The following is a 23,712-nucleotide window of genomic DNA, read 5'->3' as shown; positions in this document are numbered from 1 at the left end:
TTAACATTTCATCAAGTGTACAATTCCAGTAATATTTGTGGGTCGTTTACCAGTGAAATCAGTAAATAAAAAAGGGGGTATTTACGCAAACCAATCGTGCTACCTTCAGGTTGCGATACACGCGAAAAGTGTCGGACAACCTCTTTTGAAACGAGCACTCCATGCAAGCAAACTGTTTATCAGATGGTAAAGCAGAAAATCTGCATTTAAATCGAGTCGGTATCGCCCTTAGCTCGCCCGCCGTTATCTCGGGTATCTCGGCTACTTGTGCGTCGCACTACATTACAGCAGTCAAGCAAGACAGATGGTCACAGGAATATGGAGACTTGAAGTAATCAGCAATGGCCGAACGAAGCATTAACAAAAAACCATGGCGAAGACCGGTGTCATCGTGGAAACCTTGACATGCCTTGTTCAGAAACTCTTAATTGCGTTAGAATATTGGAATTCAGCCAAATTTGCCAACTTCAACCATCTGCATTATGCAAGCTTTAGTTGTTCCTCCTACAGCTGCCTGGTCTATTTTGTTGCGAGGTTACTTTACTAAAGGGCCGTTTATAGTCCGACGTTATGGGCGCGCGGGCGAACGTTTGGTGGTTTGCGGCCAGTCACGCTACGCCAGCCGAGATGCCATCCACTCTATTAGCGGTGAGAAATTGGAGTGGCGCCCTCTTGCGGTGACGTCACGCCCAGGACGCCGCTCGCTCCGGCTCTTTCGGCTGCCGTGCGCGCTAGTTCGCTTCGTGCATGCTCGGTGCATGGGCGCCAGCCGTACTTTCTCAAGGATGTTTTGGATGCTTTCTGCTGTCCGCTGTCACACCTAAAGTAAAGTGTCTCTTTCGAAACTGCGTGAATAGCGAAAATTTCTTGTTTGAATATCGAAGCTATATAGAGTTGCAGGGGTTACTGCTTTTGCAAAGCAGAGGTGCGCCGTGTCTGTACAAAACTATTGCGTAAGAAGAATGTCTGCAAATTCAGCATGGAGAATTTTATTTTTCACTATGGTTCGCTACAAACTTAGCATTTCTTTAGTTCTTAATTATGACAGACATTTCGTTTCACACGGAACAGTAATATTCGTATTTGGTGTCAACTTTATAAATATAAATCAGTATGTTAGAATACGATAACACCGGCTACGTTTTCATCAAGCTTCTTATTGCTTTGGTTAGTAGTTCTACTCAAATCTGGGCGATGTAGTAATGCGTAAAAGGAAAAGATAGGCGCCCATTTTTTACGCAAAATAAATTGGCTACTATTTTCATCGTTCTCCGAAGCAGCCGCCTCGAAAAAGCATTCTACGTGGATTTTAACCCGACTGCGCTTCATGTATGTATAGCAATCACCTGAAAGAAAATGGTCATGGTTAAGATCAAGAGCCAAGCCTTTGCAAGCGATGTATTGTTTCATAGTGGCCTGAAGCGTTCTTTATCGGTATGGCACACCTCCTGCAATGGAAGCAACCAACTATCGTTAGGGCATGTCACAAAAGAGCGCGTAATCCAAGCGCGCGCCGCGTGTCACGCAAGCAAGCGAAAGAACACGCCGGCCCCGCGGCAACTTTAACAGAGGGGGAGAGCGCATACGCCTCAAACAGCAACGCGAACAACGGCGCCTAGACGTCTAGAAGAGCATCGACGAAGCGACGTTAACCGGAGAGAGAGAGAGAGAGAGAGCACACGCGCGCGCCGAGACACCTTCTCACCCGGCGAGTCGAGAGATAACTACAGCGTGAGCGTGCGCCAACAGCATGAGTCATCATCATCCCCCCTCGACAACACTCCGACGGTGGCGGTCGAAGGCACCCCCCCCCCCCCGAGAAAAGAATACAAAATTCCCAGGCTTTGGCCACACTACGAGATCACGACTCCGATAGGAAAGTTCAAGAACGCCTGTGGAAGCTATATAACCGCCGTGCGAGAATCATCAGTTGGAGTTCAGTACGCACCGGTGAAGTGATGTAACGTGAAGACCGAGCGTCTGCGGAAGAACAGCATTCCCCGGCAAGCTAGTCGGCGAGTTCATCGAGCGTCTGCATTTCCGGAAGAAGTTCCTTCTTCGAGATTTGCCCCGAGCTACGCCGAGATCGTCTGACTCCAGGACCAGCACGGTGAATACGATTGGACACTTAGTGTTCCTATTCATTTTGTAATTTACGTGTTGGACTTTTAGGGCTTGTCGTGAATTATTTTCTTGTGTTTGTTAATACCCATTTGATTTGTATTGTGTTGTGTCTAGCCTAAGTGTGCACGTGTGTGTGTAACTGCCTTGTGTGAAGAATATATTTTGTTGTGTTTTCACAACTCTGGGCTCTGACTCGGTCTTTGGACAGCAACCGGCGTTCGCTGGCGCACCAGAGGGCCCATTCTTAATTGTCCTTGCTTTCGTGGGATTCTGTTCGGAAGCTGATAAATCGGCTTTGGAATTTGGTCCGGGGTCTGCGCCTCGTTCATGGGGTCTGTGACAGGGCGTTATAGCGAGGCACACACTGTTCGCGAAACCCATTCGTTCACTACAACTTCGAATTGAAACCATGAAGCCCAAACCGCCTGAGAGCGATTTTGTGCGCTACGGCGACGAGCGACGGCTTCGAGCGACGAAACGGCCCGTCGCGCGAACAGATCGCTCGTTCTTGTCACTCGATCGCTCGGTTCTGAAAGTCTAGAATTCGTCACTCGTCGCCCGGAAGTGCTATGAGCGACTAGCCAATAGCGCGAAGCCGGAACTGGATATACATCAGTCAAGTACTGCCGATTGTGGCACGGAACGAGCAAACGACTGAATTTTGATACGTGCAAGGATAAGAACGTAGTGCAATTGCCCTTTAGAAATATTTATGCTGCTCTTTACACTAAAACACATCCACTTAAATTAATAAAGCACGCGTCACGCCAGTTTCGGTGATTATTTGCTGTCCTCATGCCGGCAACACCGGGGAGACGTCGCTCGTCTCGTCGCTCACATGCGGTACGTACGACTTGTAGGCGACGAGCGAACGCAAAAGCTATCTCCATAGCGTCGCTTGTCGCTGTCGCGCGCAAGATCGCGTGCATGCGGTTTATACTTGAAGCAGTGCTTTACAGCGCCAATTGGAAATGCCTAAAATATAAAAGTACTGAAACTTGGCGAGTTGGTACCTATTCATCTTCAAACTGCAGCGCACACACAAGAAACGAGGACACAAGGCAAAGGTAACACACCAGTGCCTGTGTGTCACCTTTGCCTTGTGTCCTCGTTTTTTCTGTGTGCGCTGCAGTTTCAAGATGCCTATAATATAATTGATGCACTGGAAAGCAGCTTTGGCTGCCTGAAAGAGGAAAATCTAACTACCGTTTGCATGACGATGTGTCGAACTACAATGGTGTTTAACTATACCCACTTAGAACTACTCGCAGAGTCAGTCCATGAAAGACCCCCTCGTATACCCGCCCCATAAAGCAGACACTATATAGAAGCCTCATATGAACTCAGTTGAGTTTTGACCTCCTTCGGTGAATGCTGATATTTTCAATGTGTCGTATACCACTAAAGAATGAAGCTTCGGCTTCTTGCTGGCTGCAGCCATATGGTCAAAAGCCACATTTCGCCCAAAACGTTGCGCCGAGCAGCTGTGTCTGTTTCACCAAGCAGATCGGTCACATCGGTTCCCCAAGCAACAAGCAGCGGTAAATTGTTGAACTGAGTAGAGCATGTAGCACTGAAAAGCGAATAAATATTTGTCCATGCCTTTTTGTGCGCGGCAAGCAGCTTAAATAGCTCGCCATAATTTAGTGGTTTAGTGGCCTCAATGATCTTTACTTAAAAATACCACCGCTTAAAATTAACCGATTAAAAATGGCCTAATTTTGAGAAGCCGTTGAAAAATCAAACGGCACTGGCAGAATCTTTACTACAGTCCTCGTGCTACTGCCGAACGTTCGTGTCAATAAATATGAAAATTCGATATTTTGCCATGAACAGCTCGTCGTGAGCAAACAAGTTTTAGCGAGTTTGAGGTCAAGGTAAATGTTGTATAAATCAAATATAGGCAACGTTTCTTACATGCTTGTTGCAACACGCAAGTATGGTCGCTTAACTGGATCGTTCGAGGCTAAGTTTTCGCGTTTATGCTTTTATTATCCACGCACGCTACCGCTCCAGAGTGTAGAACTGCGAATGAAAAACCCACACCACTCTGGACTGGGCTCCGTTGGCCGTGGCACTGTAACGTTGTCCTTGAGAAATATATTGTTGTATAAGCAATAAGTTCTTTCAATAAAGTTTGACGAACGAAGACATCGTAAAAATATGTTTGAGAGAACTGTCTAAGTGTACTAGCATAGAGAACGAGAACGAATAAACGGGAACACTGCAAAAGACGCCCGGACGCAGCCTGAACTGTAGCAGACGACAAGCGCGAATCCTTGCCATGACGTCGTGGATGGATGGATGGATGAGGCTGAACCCTTTAAATCGGGCGGTGGCATACGCCACCTAGCCATGGCTATTAACATAATTTGTACTTTGTGGTGGGTGAAATTTCACCCCTGCCTTAATTTTATCCACCAATCAGATAACCTCTGTTTGGTTATTTCTACCCGCTTAAAGTCTATTTTGCCTTCACTGTCCCTAAACCCCAATGCTTTGAAAAAATCAGCCCCGTTGCCTTGCACTGTAGGGTTAAGCCCCTTACAGAAAAGTATGAGGTGTTCAGCCGTTTCCTCTTCTTCTCCACACGCACAGCACAACGTGTCTATACCTTGGTGCTTGACTCGGTACATCTTAGTCCGCAATACTCCCGTCCTGGCTTCAAACAACAAAGAGCTTCCCCTAGAATTATCGTAGATATTTTCTTTGGCAATTTCTTGCTTGAAAGTTCGGTATGTGTCCAGTGCTGATTTCGTCTGCATCCCTGTTTTCCACAGACCCCTCTCTGTTTCCTTAACCTTTTTCTTAACCGCTGTTTCCTGGTTTGCACCCCTCCTGCAGTCCAAATATTTGATTGACAGTTTTCTGGTCAGCTTCCTCCATTTTGTATCAACATTCCTCATGTACAAATAACTGAAAACTCTCCTTGCCCACCGCTTTTCTGCCGTCTCTCTCAATCGCTCCTCAAATTCTATCTTGCTGCTGGCTTCCCTGCCCTCGAATGACGTCCATCCCATGTCACGCTGTACCCCCTGATTTGGTGTATTTCCGTGTGCTCCCAGAGCCAGTCTACCTACCCCTCGCTGCTTAACTTCCAACCTTGCTCGAACCTCTGATCTCATGCACAGGACCGCATTGCCGATAGTCAAACTAGGAACCATCACCCCTTTCCAAATCCCTCTCACCACTTCGTACCTATTGTAATTCCACAGTGCCCTATTTTTCATCACAGCTGCATTTCTGCTACCTTTAGCCGTCACATATTTTTCATGTGGGAGCGACGCTCACAGCGCCCCTCTTGGTCGTTCTAGGGGCTAAAATACTGCCAATACTTCAACGCGCGCGCCATCCGCAGCTGTCTTCGGAGCCTGCGCAGAACGATCCCCAACCAGCGCGCCGCTTTGAACGCCGCCGGCGAAGCGGCGTGGGCGCCTTTCTTTCTTCGCGCGCGATGCATTGCGGGTTGACGGTGCCGTCGCCTCCGACGCGCGAATGGGTCAGGAGTAGAGTGTACTAGACATATTCTAGTACACTCTAGTCAGGAGCCATTTCGGCGATTTCGGCGCCGGGCCCGACGGGGCGCGTCGGAAGCCCCCGGTTACGTTGGCTGCGCCGGTGCACCCGACTATAGACCTTTTCATCGGGCGAGGAGGAAAGGGCGCGCGACGAGCTTTCCCTCATCTCTGGCTTGGGCGAGCCGGCGCGGCTTGAATGTGTTGCCGGTCGCGCGCGGCAGAACGATTCGGATGTGTTTTAGCTAGTTCTGAGTGCAATTTACGGGATGTCAGTTATTTCGAAATCGTCGAACAACCACTGGGTAGCCTTTAGGTGGAGCAGTAGCTACAGTATCAGGAAATTTCTCTTGGATGTGCAAAAATGCGACGCGCATCATCAGCCGCGGTGTGTGTATGTGTTGTGAACTATGTTGGATGTATCGGTTTTCACTCGACGAAGAGTTGTTCTAAAACATTTGCATCAGCCACCGGCATCGATCTCACGCATTTTAAGTCTAGTAGACTTCAAATCACTATGTTTACGTTAGCCTCCTGCAAGAGGCCGAAGGGTTTGCTCAACACAGCAAGCACTGCGTTTGCCAAACCATCATGATACACACAATTGCTTCGTGCTTAGATCAGCATTGCCTTTTTTTGCCCTGTAAGGTACAATATACAAAGGGGATCGCATAAAGAGAATCCAATAGCTATTTGTAAGGACACAATTTCCGTAACGTGGGTGAATGCGTCGTAAATAACTGAACTTGGGAGACTGAAAAAAAAAGAGTTCATATGTTCTTCTTTTGAGGCCAAATAAAACACAACGCGGGACAACGACGCAATATGATTTCCCATGGTCGTGCCGCATGCTTGGACCACTTGGACCATACGCTATATAGAACAAACAGATCTATAGCACAGCATTTAGTACTGCCTCGGACGCTCGCGCAGTCTGCAGCTGGTCGTTCGGCCACTCGAAAAGTGTCATTCACACTGTACCATATGCAGTTATTATTAACCAAACTATATCATTTGTGGGCGGTAACCTTGCCCAGCATACAAGGCAGTCGCCCAGTGTATCTACACATAACAACTTGAACGCTTGTCAAAGTAAACAGCACGACTTATTCTCCAGCAGAACGGTACCCATGCTGTTAAGATCGTCAAATATTTCGCAACTACTCGTTACAGCTAAACCAGAGCTTAGAATTACAGTGCCGAGAATGCTGCAGTAAGGTAACATATTCGTGAAACGAATTTTCAGAAATACCTAACTGATATCCGAGGCTGATTGTAAGCTCAAACAAACGCGCCCACCTCGCGCTGGGTGCTCCGTCCGCCCTAACACCAGCAGTTTACTCCAGCCGCTTAATTACTTCAGACTTAAATTCCTTCACTACGCCTCACAGGACCATACCCCACGTAGAAGACACCATTTCATGCTAAATAGACCATGCGTGTACGAAAAAATCCATCAGAAACTGCCGCCGAGCGTATACCACAGCATACAACACGGGCGTTTGCCCAAGCCAGCAAGCCAACTGGCCATAGATGGCGCCACTGCCTACGCAATGGCGGCGCCCATGAAAAAACGGTCTATAGAGGGGGTCGTTTTCGCCAACGTGACGTAGCGTGTGCGCGCACGCGCGTTACGTCGGACTATAGACGGCCCGTAAGTCGCCTGTGCTTCAGCGCTGCGTTTGACTACGCTTGCTGTAGATTGATGGCATTACGAACAGTTGCCTTTATACATATCATCGCAAAAAAAGTAATGGACACGTAAGATGCGAGAAGAGGACCAAAAAGGAAGAAAGCATTTTTATTTTCTCACACTTCTAGGACCATGGCTTCTATTCCCAAAAAGCGTTCTTCCTCTACAATTGTTCGTAAGAGCATATGTCAGCTAATCGTCATGCTGTACCTATTGTTAGCAAAGGAAAATAGAAAACGGCTCTTAGGAACAAAACGATTTGTGAATTTGGCCCCTACTGATTTACTTTATTTTGTGCGGATATGTATGAATTCAACTATAACCAACTAGAACAAGATTGTGCAACGATGGCGCGTTGTCGTACAAATGTTTCAAGTGCCGAGAGATGGAACACAACTCTTGCCGGTGTCAGTCATTTAATTACCAAAGAGATTATTGGAGTGCTACCAAACGCCAATTAGACAATAGACCACTCACAACAGCAGATATTGGACGCCGGACGCCAGCGCATTCCGCCAAGCCACTTGAGCCATCCGGTGCTTACCAAAGATGGATGGATCAACTCCGCCCGCCTTTCAACTCGCAGGGAACATTGCTGACCGCGCGTGCATACCTATAATCTCTTATCACCCTTAAGGTGAAGCCATTATGCAAGACTTTGCGCAGGCCCTCGCGCTTATGCGGGTCTGCACACACACACATGCGCGCGAACACACACACACCTCAAACACGTACACATGCATGAATGCACGCACACACTCACCCACGCACGTGCGCGCACACAGACACACATGCACGCACACACACACACACACACACACTCACAAACACACGAGCACACCGACAAACATGCACCCATAAACACATGCACGCACACACTCACTCACAAACACACAAGCACACACGCACGCATGCGCACAGACACGTACAAATGCGCGCACGCACGAACGCATGCATATAAGCACACACACACGCGCGCACACTATCACACACACGCACGCACACATGCACACAAGTGCGCGCGCACACACACACGCACGGACGCTCGCATATACGCACGCACACACACACACACACACACACACACACACACACACACACACACACACACACACACACACAAGAACATACACACATGCACACTTGCCAACACGCGCGCGCACACGCATGCCCGCACACACAGGAACGCTTACACGCACGCGCACAAAGACACACATGCACGCACGCACGCATACGCACACACACTCACACACACGCGAACACACGCACAGACACACCTGCACGCACGCACACACGCACACACGCGCGCATGCGCGCACACACACTCACGCACAGACACGCAGACATGCATGCACGCATATACGGACGTACACGCGCCATAACGCGCACACGCACACATGCACAGACACTCACGCACACACACGCACTCACGCGCGCAGACAAACATGCACGCACTAACACACGCACACTCACATACATGCACACATACACGCACGCACACATGCACGCGTATATATACGCACACACACGCGCACACACACTCACTAACAGAGACTCGCAAGCACGCACACATGCACGCACACATGCACGCATGCACGTGCACACACTCACGCATACATATGCAGGCACGCACGCGAACACATGCACACACGCACCGAGACACATATGCACGCACGCACACACGCACACACATACGCACATTCGCGCGCACACACACACACCGAGACACATGCACGCACGCACACACGCACACACGCACACACATACGCACATTCGCGGCACACACACACACAAACACGCGAGCAAAAGAAACCTTTACGAAAGAGGCATCAAGGCGTTATTTCAGCGTTTGCACAGAAAGGCTTGTATTAACGCGGCAAAACATATCTCAGAGCATCTTTTAACATTCTTAGCACCACTGTAACAAACTAAAATATTTCCAGCATCTTTAAATAAGCAAAAGAACTACTTAGATTCATTTTATTCACCAGCCTGCCCAACCTTATCAGACGAATAGTTAGCGGGATAAGGAAGGGACCAGAAAGAACCACGAGACGAGCCAACTTTACCTATTCACCTATTTGTTAAAGAAATTTAATTGTTATTCAACTGAATGGAACTGCATGGGAAAATATATTTGTTTGCCGAGACAACGTGCCTATTCACATAAAACTCTTACGATAAAATTGTTCCTGGTGCTGTACATATTATTAGCTAGGAAGGGCGGGCAATACCAAAGACCACTTGTGAACGAAAAGCTTTGTGAATGCGGCCTCAGTTGTTCTCACCACTGCCTCGCACAGTGGCAGTTATGCTGAAGTTATGGATTATACAACAAAGTACAGGATTAAATCTAAGAACGAAGTGTTGCCTGCGGCGAAATCGGAAGCTATCACTGCTGAATGACAGCGTCGATACGTGAAAGCTCCAGGTAAACGTTAAGCACCAGCAACTGTCGAACAGCGTCGGGCTCGTTTACTAAATAGTGCGGCTAAACTCACACTTCGCCGTACCATTAAGATGTTCCAATGTGCAACCTGGGCCAGTATTTTGTAGCGACGCGTTATGCCTTATTCTATACTAGTCTTATTATCCACCGTTCACAGCCGGTGATCCCGTTGATAACGCGTGCGGACCGTCGCTCTGACCACTGAGCAAGCAGGATAAGCGTGAAAAGGCATTAGCATATGAAAGGCATCGCTACAGAATACCGGCCCTGATTTCGCTCGCGCGATAACAGCAGCGATAGTGCACTCCCAAGAAACTTCCGGTCACGGGCCTTATCAGTCTACTGTGCCGGATCACAAAGCGCACTCATGAGCCGCGATTTTGTAGCGATTCCTTCTCCGATGGTATTACCTTTAGCACTTTTCGCACTTTGTCAGTGGTCAGAGCGATGTCCCGCCTGCGTTATCAAAGCGATCAGCCAGCCGTGAACGGTGGATGATAAGAGTGGCATATAATCGAGCGGAAGGCATCGCTACAAAATCGGGCCCTGCTAATCTGTATAACCGCCATTGCCTTTCTTGCTCGCTATATTTAGCGGACTACGTAATTGAGCCAAACCGGAAGCCGTCCAGGGCGCATGTTTGTAAACAGTGAAAAGGTCTATACAGCAACAGTTTGCGTCCTCGTGCACCTGCATTTTGTGGCAACGCTTCTGCTGCTGCACCTTGTTTGCGAATGACGATGTGCAACGAGATATAGGGCGGTTTCTGCTTTTTCCATTTTTTTTAATTTACTTCCCCTTCCCCCCTCCACCAGTATAAAGCAGCAAATCACGTGTATCAAGGTGGTTACTTTCCATCTCTCTCTACAACTTTTGCTTCACTGCACAATTTCATAAAATGTGCGTGCAAAATACCTTAGTGCAACGAGGTTCGAAGATGACGGCTGTGATGAAGCGCGTGGCACGCTAATGCACGATCGACAAAATTGATGCAAGGTTAAATTATACTGCACCGAAGTAAGCTATAGGCACGGCAAGGTGTTGAATTGGAAAACGGCGATCAAGTGCCACGATCACTCGAGAACAATATTTGGGCCGTAAATGCCTCCACAATCGGAATGACTGGCGACTGAACGCTTCTATTCTTGCGAGGAAGAGTGCTCTCTGAAAGGGTTGTCACGAGGCAAGTTTTTCGAGCTGCCGCACCCTGCGGCTACGGTAGGCAACTGCAGCCTTCGAGCCACCGCTTACATATCGATCTGCTCTCCATTGTCGATGAGAAACGAACGCCAAGCGTTCGTTCAGTCTTCGCCTCGCCGCCATCATTTCTCTACCCGTTTCGTCGCGACGCAGCGTCGCTGTAGGAACGCCAGCCATCAGTCATACTTTTCAAAGCGTCGAGTTGTCCCTCCCCCTTCTCCTGCAAGTGCGCCGAAGTTGTGCCCATCTAAGTCATCAGAAGTGAATAAGAATGGCGAGAAATGAATAATGACATTTACAGAAAGCAGACAACCGTGCACCACTTCGTCTTTCTGCCGTATCACATTTAATCAAATTGTAAAAAATGGAGGACGCTTAAGCATCGCCTTTAAGAGCGGAACGCGATAGCATTCAAAGAGCCCTGACAGCTTCTCACGCATTCCGGCAACTGCAACTTATGTAACCGTAATGCTTACCGGGAAACGCTCGCGGCGAACGCCATGCACGAAGGCGAGCTTTCTGGTTGAAACGCGTCCTATTTAGCGTGGGCCGATACCGCAGGTAGAGAACAGCTGCGCTAAAACAATTACATCTTTTCAGGTTTCTGTTATTGCTTAGCCCATTTAATATTTTAGTCTGAGAATGTTTAACGTAAAATACATGCGCTGTAGGTGTTTTCTTACATGAAATTTGTTTGTGGGCTGTCATTTTCGCAATTCCGAGGAATAACTTTGTCAAGAATGTGACACAAGCTATGAGCAACTTTAGTGATACAATGGTGTGGCCGCATACACAGCGTGTCATATAGCCACGTGTGGTATATACATATACCTAAATAATAGGGCAATTTTCGCTCACGGGACGCCGGCGCCGACACCCACGCCACCACCGACACCGGATTTTTGGCGACATGGGGCCCTTAACGCTATCGCGTTAATAATGTGCTTGGAAGTCACACAGCAAGATAGTCGTAATTATCCCATGGGGGAAGATCGTCAGTGAGGAGACATCCTCAGCGCACTGACATGCATTACTGGAATGTCGCATTTGTTGGCAGATAGGAATTGATACATAGCTGGCGTCTGCAATCAGACGGCGCGCTGGCTAGCTGGAAACAAGCATGAGCACTGAAGCTTTGCGCACGTGTCAATGAGCACTGCCAGTTCAGTGCAAGAGTGGCTCAATATACGTTTTCACGAGGGCGCTTCGGACAGTCTGGTGTGGAGAGTATGTGTCAGTGTCGCCTGTTCGGACTGGACTGTGAGGTTGCCTTGCGCTTGCGTTGCGGAGTGGTAGCTTTCCTTTTATGATTCCGTTTAATTTTTAATATACATTGTGCATGTATAGCACTGTGCACTTTATGGGTTCACAAACAACCAGCGGAAAATAAAGATTTTGGGGACTATAGTGTGTTCACAATACAGCACTCCGCGAGACCACTGCTGATGTGGTATGTTCACGCTTCACCGGTTTCCTGCATCACCTGAGGACTTAGCATTTCAGTCTAATGTGAACCAATGTCAGTTAATTAACCCGTTAAGTTACGCATTTTGGTAAGCCCGTTTCGGCACATTTCAGATAGGTTCCGAGAATTGTCATCTCTTTGATGCAATATTTTCTCGTATGCAGTGGCAGAGGCTACATTTGCTATTCTTTCAAACACGACTTCATTCCAGTGCCTAATCCGGGGGTCACACGGCGCACTTTTGATCGTGATCGAGCCCAATCTGGATCGAATTTCTCGGCGGCGATTGGCGTCCTTAGTCAATCTGCGGATGGGAGCCAATCGTGGTCGAACATATCGATCCAGGTCGTGCTCGATCGCGATCAAAAGAGGCCGTGTGACACCGGTATCAGACAAATTGAAGCATTCTGCAAGAGAACTAGTCGGTAAATACACTTCGCAACGATTTGAAAAAATCGTGTCATATCGAAGATAAATGCAGCCCCTGTGTCCGCCAAAACATTGTCTCTGCGTTCAGACGCGCCCTGCGTGGCCCTGCAAATAAAGGTAACTACGAAATCTAGCACCTGAGCTGTCTCAGTTCGCCGCAGGTACCGCGTAGCTCGAGCGCTACGCTTCTGCTTTGACATTTGGTTATAAACACCGTGCGCTGCAGCAGATTCGATAAATTTTGCATGACTGAGCTGCTGAAAAGCGTATGGAGTAACCACCGCATATCTACCAACCGCTGACACGCGTCGGCGGGCCGCCGGCGCCTGGTCCTAAGCATTGCCCGACAGCTACGTACGCGCCTGCTTTCGCTAAATAAGGTAACCCTCAACCGCAAGCGTCATGGTGATCAGATTCAATCGACGACTACAATCACATGTGCCCAGCAATAACAATGAAAGTTATTTATTACATTCGAGGGGCAGCAAAGAACGGGGTAATAAATGCAGCTACACTAACGTAAAACCTGGGGAAGAGCGAAGCAGTGATGCGCCGGTGCTGGAGTAGCGCTACAGCCCGGGCGTGATCACACGCGACGGACGCCGACAGCTCGGGTCCCTAAAATACTTCGCACTTAAAATACCGCTGATTAGCACGCCAAGTCTCGTCGTAGCAGACGCGGCTGCCACCGCTACCGACGACGAAACGCCCCATTCATGATACGCGGACTGGGCTTTCTATTGCCATTGCACTTCACACTGAGCGCTCACGCCGAGCACGTGAAACACGTAACAAGTCAAGCGGCGCAAGGCAAGCGAAGCGAAAGAAAATAATCGAAATAATGCTCGGCGAAGTTCACACAACCGAAGTGCGGCCAGCCTGCTCTCGCAAGGCTCACAGTCCAAAATGTAGGCATAACATGTTCTGACGCTAGACGTCGCACGTGTCGGGAAATGGCGCTACTCAAACGTCGGTTTGTGAAAAGGTCTATAGGCAGCGTGCACACAGAGGATAGCGCGCCGCATTAAGACGATGCGCGAGACTCTAGTCCCCTTTCATAACCACGCGTTGTTCCAGTGTTTCGCAGTGTTCTTTTTAGTTTTAACACAGGGTCAAGGTGTGGATCACACTCGACTGCCCCGACGAAATCTGAGTGTACCTGTAGCCCGGCGATATCGGCGGCCGAGTGCCTGTCGACGCCAATGACGAAGACTCCAAGGCCGTACTCCTGGCCGCCGCGGATGGTGAGGCCCAGGCTGCGGCCCTTGTCCACGTTAAGGCTCACCTGCGCGTGTATATAGGACGGCTGGGTGAGTGTGGAGGGAGGGAAACACAATGAGGCCGTTCAACCTGTGAAAGCAACGCACGAGCTACGATAAAGGCAGAAGTGCGAAGTTCCGCACGTATTTTGACCACCCGTGGTTCTGTAACAGGCGTGACAAACAGAAACGTATACCTGCGTACAACCCTCATCGGGATGTGGCCACTGCGGCAGGGAATGCAACGCGGGACCTCGTGCTGAAAGGAGAACGCCATAGCCGCGGAGCGAACGCCATCAGGTCAGACAGAGATATAATGCGCACACTCCGTTCCTTCTATTTGCAGGGACGTCGGAAGTGTTTCGTGGAGGCGGATAAGGTCAAAACGGAGTTATCAGAGGGAGCTCGGCCCCCTCCATGTCAGAGTAATGTCTCGCCAAGGTGCCTGAGCAGCCAACGGCTTAGGTGTGCGTCCGCCCCCCACGTGTGTTCCTCGTCTCTATCCTGCATAGCTGCTCGTCTGCGGTATCCGGTGAGCTAGTTTGTTAATGATTCCTGGGTCTGGCTAAAGCCGCCCGTGGTAAGTACTTCCACTGACTAACTCATTGCTCTTAGGTGCTTGCTTCATGATTCAATTCCGGTTGAGCGCTTCTCCATTAGTTGGGCTGTCGGAAAACGCTGCCTACATTTGACGCCGCTGTTGCCTGAAAATTGTGAGGCGGCGAATGAGAGAACGTATTAAACGTCTGCAAGCATTGTAGGGATGCGTACTCGCCACTGCAGCTGAGTGGCTATCCTTCACGTTGTGCTGCAAAGCACGAGGTCGCGGGTTCAAGTCCCGGCCGCGGCGGCCACAATCTGGTAGGAGCTGATCGCAAATAAAAAAAAAGAAGCCGCAGTTGCGCCCGAAGGCGCAACCAGGGGCCGGAAACTCCCTATACCTCCCATGGGACGCTCGGTCCCACACCATATACATATATATATATATATATTGCGAGACAGCTGTTCAACCTCGACGGTTTATTATGCAGGCCGTGCGCTGAAGCGAATGGCGCTGGCCATGATGATGAGTATATACAGATGAAGAAGATGAAGGGGTAATATAATGCTCACAATATATATAAAAAGTAGCGCCAACCACTTCCCTCCTCCTCCGTTCCACTGTCGCGCTCGACGCGGCCAGAGCGATCGAGGCGCGATATCGACAGTGGCGCCACCTACGTCGGGCCTGCCGTGGCAGACTACAGCTAACGCGTTACCAAAGGAAATGTGCGGAAAACTTCGATCGCGCCCTGAGGAGAAGTTTTTAAGGCGCCATTTTGCTTCGTCAGTCAGTACCTGGCCTTAATAATGCCGTTTTCGAAGTAGCAACGCGACGATGCGAGACGGCGCAAATACCAAGTGTGCAGCAAGCGTTTACGCTCGCCGGATTGTAAACAAAAAAAAAGCCTTTTGCCCTTGCCTTGGCGGTTGCGGCAACTGAAGGCGCAGCAGCATGCCATCACAACGAAGTTCTTGTCCCTAACACGTTTGATCCGTTTGTGCGTACAGCACTTTTGTCGTACAGGCCCGAGAATGGCGGTCGGAGCGCGCTGGAAATAAAAAAAATATACAAAAGCGCAACGCGTGCTTCCACGTGACACGGATTCGCTAATGGGGGAGCGGAGGAAGCTGGGGCGACAGGAGGCGGCGAGGAGGAAACACCGGGGTGAGCGCGGTGGCGGCAAGATCTAAGAATGGCGCTACTTTTTATATATCGGGGTTTTAGCCGGTACGTGGCGGCAGCGCCGCTTCCACCACTAGCGGCTGCCGGATATCCCTACTGGAAATAATTCACAAACAAAACAATGCCTCCATGACGTCACTGATGAGGTCAGAAGGTACAGGGAGAGGGCGCGAAACCGGGAGGAGGGGGGTTGTTGCTGAAGCCCTCCTTTCCCACTTCGCATGCAAGCGGACTGTGTGAATGCTCTCTTGAAGGTCCGCTGGCCGTGCGGTGACATTGGCCAAATCGCGGAGCAGAACCCGCTGAAGTGTGTCGTGTATTAGGAAGCGCTTTCTTCTTACCAGGTTTACCTTGCAAGCTGCTATTCATTTTCTAAACCACTGGGACATTGCTCGTACGCACCACGGCGCCAAGCAATTGTAATGAAAAAAATATATATAGCGAACCGTTGTCAATTGCGAATATTCGTGGTTAATATATTACATTCTGTCATTTCGTGAAAGTAGTCGATTTGAAAGTCCTAACTTGGGGTTGCGTTTAGGGCTACACTTCAACTAGTCCACAGATACAGTGGGGGGTAGCAAAAAGAAAATACCTTCCTGGCACCATCACTCGTTAATTTTGTTCTTGTGTTGTGAAGTGGACCAACTAAAACTAGCCGATTCCTCGGCTAGCCAAAACTCAGCACAACTAAAAGTTGAACGCTTTCCTTTTTATTCACACATTCGGTACTGGAAAAAGGCTGATCTCCACGCAGTGCGAAAGTGACAATCTACAGAATCAATTTTCATTCACAACGGAAATTTGTACATAATGAGTGAAAATAGATTCCAGAAGATCCAAACCAATGCGAAAATTATTAGCCACCACGGCTGCGTCTTTCTTTTTTTTTACCCTTGGCTCTGCATGTCGACAAAGAGTGGACAAAATGTAAAGCCCAAAAACACGTACTCAAGCCCTTCATTACAAGTATTTCACCGGCAACAGATGGGCTGCCGTCATGACGAATGAGTCGAGCGACACTGCTCTTATGTCAGTTCACTCAGGCTTGCACATAACTGGTTTACTCATGCAAAATGAATACCTGCTCGGAAAATAGAGTGAAATACTTGTGCTTATCCGTGGTCATTAGGAAACTTGAATAACTTCGCAGAACTGGAATTGTCGGTGTTCGAATACCACAGAGCCGCGCAACACACGTGATGCCCCGATTTAGCCATCTTCGTTTAATGCATGGGCGACCTGATTTTCTGCGTCTTCCGTTCGTTGCACACTTGATCAAACTTCTCTGTCTTATCTTTCCTATCTTCACACTTGGGACGACAACCGAAGCAGACGACCAAGCGCGGTCAGACTTGTGATATCGCTGAGTGAGTGGCAAGGGTGAGCGGAGGCAAGCTCGACGGACGCACGGTGGCTACCACTTCGCGTGCTTCGCCCGATTTAAAATTCACAAAAAGACAAATAAGAGAAATACCTTAGGATGTCCAGCAACCGCTAGGAGCGCGCATGTTCCTTGAAACCGAAACTAGCTTTACTTTCCGGGGCCTGGCGAAACATCGATTACGATAGCAAATTAGTAGACAGCTATAAGAATTACGAATAGTAGTTTTATCGGCTGCATACACTTGGAAATATTCGCTTACTAACTAGATTAACAACCATACTGACAGCGCGCACAGGCAAACATGAACACATAACACTCGATGACCGCGGACACTCGCTGTGAAAGCGCTGCAGCAGCAGCGAGCTAAGTGACCTTCGTGCTGTCTACCGTTTCTACGCAAACTGAGCGACGATAACACTATAAAGAAATGCAACAAGAGGGGACACTCGGCAAAAACTGGCAACAGGAAACACGTCACCATACGTCACGTTATAGTATTGATGCCGAACGTTAGCTGCCGCGAGCGTCGAAGAAAACAAAGTGAAATTAAATTAACAGACATTGATTTATTTTTAGAATTCTCTGCCAGGAAAACTAAAACGTTTTGGGTATAAATGAACTTAACCTTTTCGACTTATTTTTCTTGCTTTACCTAGCGACAGGCCCATGACGCGCCAGATGCATGCGTCAGCCGCCAGACACTCCCCCGAAGCGAGCGAGGGCGGCTGCGCGCGCGTTTGAGCGCTCGCCCCGCGGCGACCCGTCTGTCTCCCTTTTTTTCAAATGTAGCCTGGTTTCTTGGACTCCCGGCGTATTCTTGAGTTCCTTCTGCATTGGGACTACGGAAAGGTGAGAAATTTTGTTTCACAGTCTACGACGCAATTAGGCTTACGGCACGGGACCGAGACTTAGCGAAAAACAGCTCGGCCGTCCTGGCACAGTTAATTTGAGTTAATGAATCGTGCTGGAATATGTCTCCGACGCTTCCTAGGGGATTATTGTTACTTATTTTGGTTTTCTTGAGGCACACTGGCCGCACAGGGCGCTGTGACGCAGTTAGTGAGAACCAACTCGGCCGTGGTGCATAGCTTATAGTGCATCTCGCTAGGAGAAATTTGTGCCGTTTTCTCTGACGTCAGACATTACTGAAAAGTAATTTTCTTCCTTATGGGGGTACTTTTGAGGCACGCTGGCCACACAGCGCGCTGTGACGCAGCAATAAGCAGCTCGGCCGTGGTGACAAAATTAGATTGGCGTGTAATAAATCTTAGAGGGAAAAGTTTGTGACGTTTTTTGTGGCCCCGCAACAACATATACCTTCTTTCCGTACTCACGCCTGTTGAAAACGCGGTGGGCGACAATTGCCAAAAATGATGACATGGGAGGTTGTTGCTGGCGCCGGCAGAAAGCGCAAAAGATTACGCCGAGGAACCTATCAGAAACTTGTAATTCGAAAATTCAGTCTTCCAAAGGACTGAAAACAGGCTTTGTATCCACGCATTTGTCATGAGTGCGAGTAGGAGGCATTCTGCGGACGTCTAGCATGGTCCGGCTGGGAGCCTCTGTTGCGTCCATCTCTGCGGATGTAGCATAGCGTCGTGTCGCCCGAGGCCAAGTTTTGGAAACGCGAAGTCGCCCGTGTATTTGTGCTGCTAAAGTGCAGGAAATAATGCCCGGAAATGGGGGAATGCTTGGAAATCAGATGTTTTCATATTTTATGATATTACTTGGGATAAGTTGGGTATTTTTTACGCCATTTATGTAAAAGTGAATTGCTTTTGTTTGTCATGCCGCCCATTGACCGCTTTCGCACGTTTCGCCTCTACACGCAGTATTCCTATCTCTAAATACCAAAATGTCACATGCTTGTAACATGCTGTTAAATGCTTGTAAGTGTAACATGCTTGTAATTTACTGTTTTTCAGCTGATGCCGTCCGGTGGAGATACGGGAACTAGTGCTTACCTGGGGTCACAACGTTGGATGAACGCACCAAAAGCGCGGAACGAGCTTTTTATATGGCGCAAAATAAATATTTCCTCATTTCACAAGGGGTCTTCCGTCTACCGCGTGAAATTGCACGAGGCACAGATTCGATGGGACTTGACAAGATCGTTCGCAATCATTTTTACTAAATAATAAACTGATGCCGCACGAAGACCGCGCGCGGTCGAGCAAAAAAAAAAGAAAAAAAAGGGGGGGGGGGCGCAGCCGGCGTGCTAGCTAGCGTTCAAAATGTGCGCTCCCAAAACCGAAAACGGAAGTGACTGATGCCGACCGCTTGGCGCGCTGCAGTCATTCGGCCGCTGGTCTTTATGGGAGCGTCCGCTCTTTTTGCATTCCTTTCTCTATGATAATACCGCAAGCACTAAGGTATGAGCTGCCTGCACATCGCTGTCAAGATAAGGCACGCGGGGTCGCGTGCCTTATCGCAGTACTCAGTTGGCGCCGGAGTAGAACGCCCCCCCCCCCCCCCCCTCCATTCCACGCTGCCTCCCCGCTTCCCTCCCTGCGCGCGCGAGATTGAGCCGCGATCGTCTGTTCCCCATGCGCCGCGGTCGCGATATACACCGTTGCTGTTGGAGGACAACGCCGCCCCCTCCACCCCCGAAGAGGTGTATTCCGGCGACTACATCGCCACAGGCAGCCTGCTGCGTACCTTGTGCACGGGTGCTCCCCACGATGCTGGCGGTGACGTGGGCCGGCCGTCGCGGGTCACCCAGGCGTATCCGCCGTGCCGGGATGGAGAAGCGACGCTCAGCCGCAGGGTCCGGTGACTCTCCAGAACCTGCGCCAGGCGACATTCATTTGCAGGGGAACGAGCGGCGGGCATTTCAAATGACGATGTCTATAAATCTCCGCCGATAACAGTTGTCATACAAGACATTTTATCCTGGTCGCACAGGGTCGCCTAGAAGAAGCTCGTCATTCATATGCAAGCCTCCAATGATCGAGATGAAACATTCCAGATGAGCTTGCAGATGAATCTTTGATATCAGTACGTATCTGCGTTAGGTCTCATACCTGTCACACATTCTCCTTAAGGTGAAAACAACGTTAAAATATATTGAGTTAAATAAGAATGAAGTTTTTCTCGCGACAGTGGACAATCATGTATAAAATTAGCATTGCCATGTTTATGTGATACTCTGAACGCAAACAGCAACACTGGTATTATCTTGCGTTCCGCGTTCAGTCTAAGTGGCACAGACTTCTTACTGCAATGAGCTGTTGCGCGCCATGCTTATTTATTTATTTATTTATTTATTTATTTATTTATTTATTTATTTATTTATTTATTATACCACAAAGGCCCCAAGATGGGATATTATATGAGGGATGGTATGCATGAAGAACGATGAAATAATTCTTTTCACTGTGGCAGCGACGGCGACGGTGTGCGGGCGCAAACTAATTCTACTCTTCGAATACATTGCAGTTGCCTGTGCCTGCCCAATCTGATTGGCCGGATTCCATGCCAGCATTGCCATCTGTGTGAGGCTGCCGCAACCTCGGATTATCGCTCTCATCTTGGGGGCGGTGTTCCCGGGAATCGCATTCTTTTCACTGTGGCAGCGACGGCGACGGTGTGCGGGCGCAAACTAATTCTACTCTTCGACTACATTGCAGGTCGGTGTATTCTTTCTATCGCGCTCTTGCGCACACTGCTCTCCCGTCTCTGTTGCTGCCATGAGTGTTGCCATGAATAGTGTAGTACTTTAAGCTAATGTAGAGCCGTACCTGGTCACTTGCGCTGGGTTCTATTTTTTTGTGAATGCCTTCTATTTTCTGCTGTGTTGTTGTCTTTTATTGTCAACCTTCAGTCGAGTAGGGAAATGAATTCTAGTGGCCTAAACGACCTTGTCAAGGCTATGGCTGAGAAGCAGCCGGGAAGCATTAAAGAGCTCGTCAAGGTATTGACTGAGTTGGTGACTAAGCTCGATTCATTCGCGTCAGACATTAAGAGTGACGTTGCTCGTATCAGTACCTCAAACGGTGAAATTCGGTCGGAAATCACTGGTCTTCAACAATCTGTACATTTCTTGAGTGATGGTTTTGAAAAATTCAAACTTGATGTTGAGGCCTTCCGTGGTGAGCTTTCTGCTGTTAGGGCTGATAATTAGCAGTGCCGCATGGAAATTGAAATCCTCAAAAAAAGAACTGAAGCAGGCTAGGAGTGAGATAACTGAGTTGAAACAGTACTCCAGAAATATGAATGTTGAAATTCAAGGGCTTCCGCTTGTACCAGATGAGGACCTTCTGAAGGAACTTGGAAAACTTGCGGGGTATCTGAAGGCCGGCGTCACTGAGAATGACATAGACGTTGTGCTTCGTGTGCCATCCAGAGATAAGAGTAGGCCGTATGTGGTCGTAAAGTTTCGTTTGAGAGCTGACCGGGACAGAATGCTTTCGGCAACAAGGAAACGAAAACTGAATGCAAGGGATTTAGAGAATGACACAGATGCTTCGATCTTTGTAAATGAGCATCTCTGTCGCGAAAACAAAATTTTGCTAGCAAAGGCGAGACAAGCGAGGAAAGAGAATAAATGGAAGTTTATCTGGGTGTCTCAAGGCAAAGTTCTCATGCGGAAATTGGAAAAGACACCAGTTTTCCGCATAACGTGCGAAGAGCACTTGGCGCAAGTTGTTTAATAGGTCGTCACGGTGGAAAAATGGTTTTCTTAGTTGTGATCCTGCATATAATTTTCCTTTATTTTTTGATCGCTTTCTTAGACAGGAAAACATAACCCTGTCCTTCTGTAGAGCTTTATATGTGTCTAAGCCTATTTTTTCATATTACACAGCACTTTGTGTAACCAATGCCCCTACTCTTCATCAATATTATGCAACTGAACTTTTGTATAATGCTTTCGATATTTCTGTGTGCTGGATTAGTGCCATATATCACTTCTCTGTTGTCTATGCTAGTTATTTTAACGTTGCACAATGAACGCATGACTTCCTAATTATTCAGCCTCATTTTTAGTGAATACGTTTACCCTATTCAAGGGCTGCTGTTTTGTTATACTTGCTATAATTAATTACTGTATACATATGATATCACCACTGTCTACTAATGGACTCTAATACCATAGGTTCTAGTCCATCGCAACTAAATTCACGCATTGTAGACCAGCGCATATCACGCCTCGCTGTGCTTCACATTAATATGCAGTCTGCTCGTTGCAAAGAGGACCTCTTTGCTCTTCTTGATGAGTTTAAATTTGATTTTTCCATAATTTTTGCTAAAAGAAACATGGTACCGTGATGACTGAGACGTTATTAATATCGCAGGTTATAACTCAGTTTATTTAAATAGGAAAACAAGGACAGGAGGTGGCGTATGTATGTATGTTAAACATGAGATGAGATATGAATTTCTAAACGAATGGTATCAATGCACGGATGATATTGAAATTGTATGTCTTAAAGTAGGAAACTGTGTGTTTGTTGCAGTATGCCGACCACCCGATGGCAGCATAAACAATTTTATACAGTTGTTAGATAACATATTTTCCTTTGTTAATGACAATGGATATAGACTCGTCTTGGGAGGTGACCTGAATATTGATGTTAGGTAGCACAAATAAGCAAAAGGATCTTTCGGCACTTCTTGATTCCAACTTTTTTTTAAATGTTATTGTCACTCCTACTCGTATTACTGACTCGAGTGCAACATTAATAGCCCTGTTCATAACAAACTTTCCTTCTGATTCCGTACTTTCTGGCCCTATTTGTACTGCTATCAGTGATCAGCCACCTATTTATCTTGTTGTACACCAATCCCGCTGCACAACCAGACAGGCTGCTTCTGCTATATATTATAGAGCTGTAAATTTAACCTCTTTCGCGCTTTCGTGATGGAATTAAGCAAACGCAATGGGATGACTTATTTTCTATCTCCTGTGCTGACTTAGCTTACGACTATTTTATCCGAGCGATCACTTCAGTTTATAATAAACATTTCCCACTTCAGGTTTATAAAAAAACCAAAGCGTGCCCGCAAACCTTGGATGACTACAGAGATTCTAAAAATGATGAAGGAGAAGGATAGGCTATATCATGCATTCTTAGTTAACCGAAATCCAGATGCTTTGAGAATGTTAAAAAATGTAGAAATTTGATCATTAAGTTACAACGGCAAGCAAAACGAATTTATTATTATACCATGTTTGAGGGCGTCACAGATATCAAACAAACGTGGAATAAATTACACTCCATCATATCTCCAGGTAGAGTAAGAAATAGTTTAGAAGAACTTGTAGTTGACAATGAAGTTATCAAAGGCAAGGAGTTAGCCGACCAATTCAATGAATACTTTACCTCTGCAACTGAGAGCTCACATCGATTGCGCTTTTGATTACTTACTCGTGCCGCTCAAGGAATCAATATTTCTTTGCCCAACTGATGAAACCGAAGTATTAAGAGTATCCAGAAACTTTAAGATGAGTAAGAGCAAGGATAT

General features: G+C 47.9%; 2 protein-coding genes across 2 annotated transcripts in view; both read right to left on the bottom strand.

Moving 5' to 3' along the window:
- The window catches only part of LOC119443140 (AF4/FMR2 family member lilli-like), a 347,364-nt gene extending 333,211 nt beyond the window's left edge, over nt 1-14,153 (bottom strand). Inside the window, exon 1 of the mRNA XM_037708300.2 lies at nt 14,035-14,153. The gene's annotated coding sequence lies outside the window, so the exon portion shown is untranslated. The remainder of the gene's footprint in view (nt 1-14,034) is intronic.
- Nucleotides 14,154-19,875: 5,722 nt separating this feature from the next.
- Nucleotides 19,876-23,712, bottom strand: part of LOC125943252 (PDZ domain-containing protein 11-like) — a 52,015-nt gene continuing 48,178 nt past the window's right edge. Inside the window, exon 2 of the mRNA XM_049662063.1 lies at nt 19,876-20,034. Within this exon, the coding sequence (XP_049518020.1) occupies nt 19,876-20,034 (159 nt within the window). The remainder of the gene's footprint in view (nt 20,035-23,712) is intronic.

The sequence above is a fragment of the Dermacentor silvarum genome, chromosome 1 (assembly GCF_013339745.2).
Source record: "Dermacentor silvarum isolate Dsil-2018 chromosome 1, BIME_Dsil_1.4, whole genome shotgun sequence".
In the NCBI taxonomy this organism is placed as follows: Eukaryota; Metazoa; Arthropoda; class Arachnida; order Ixodida; family Ixodidae; genus Dermacentor; species Dermacentor silvarum.
This window is presented reverse-complemented; position numbering and strand designations above follow the sequence as displayed.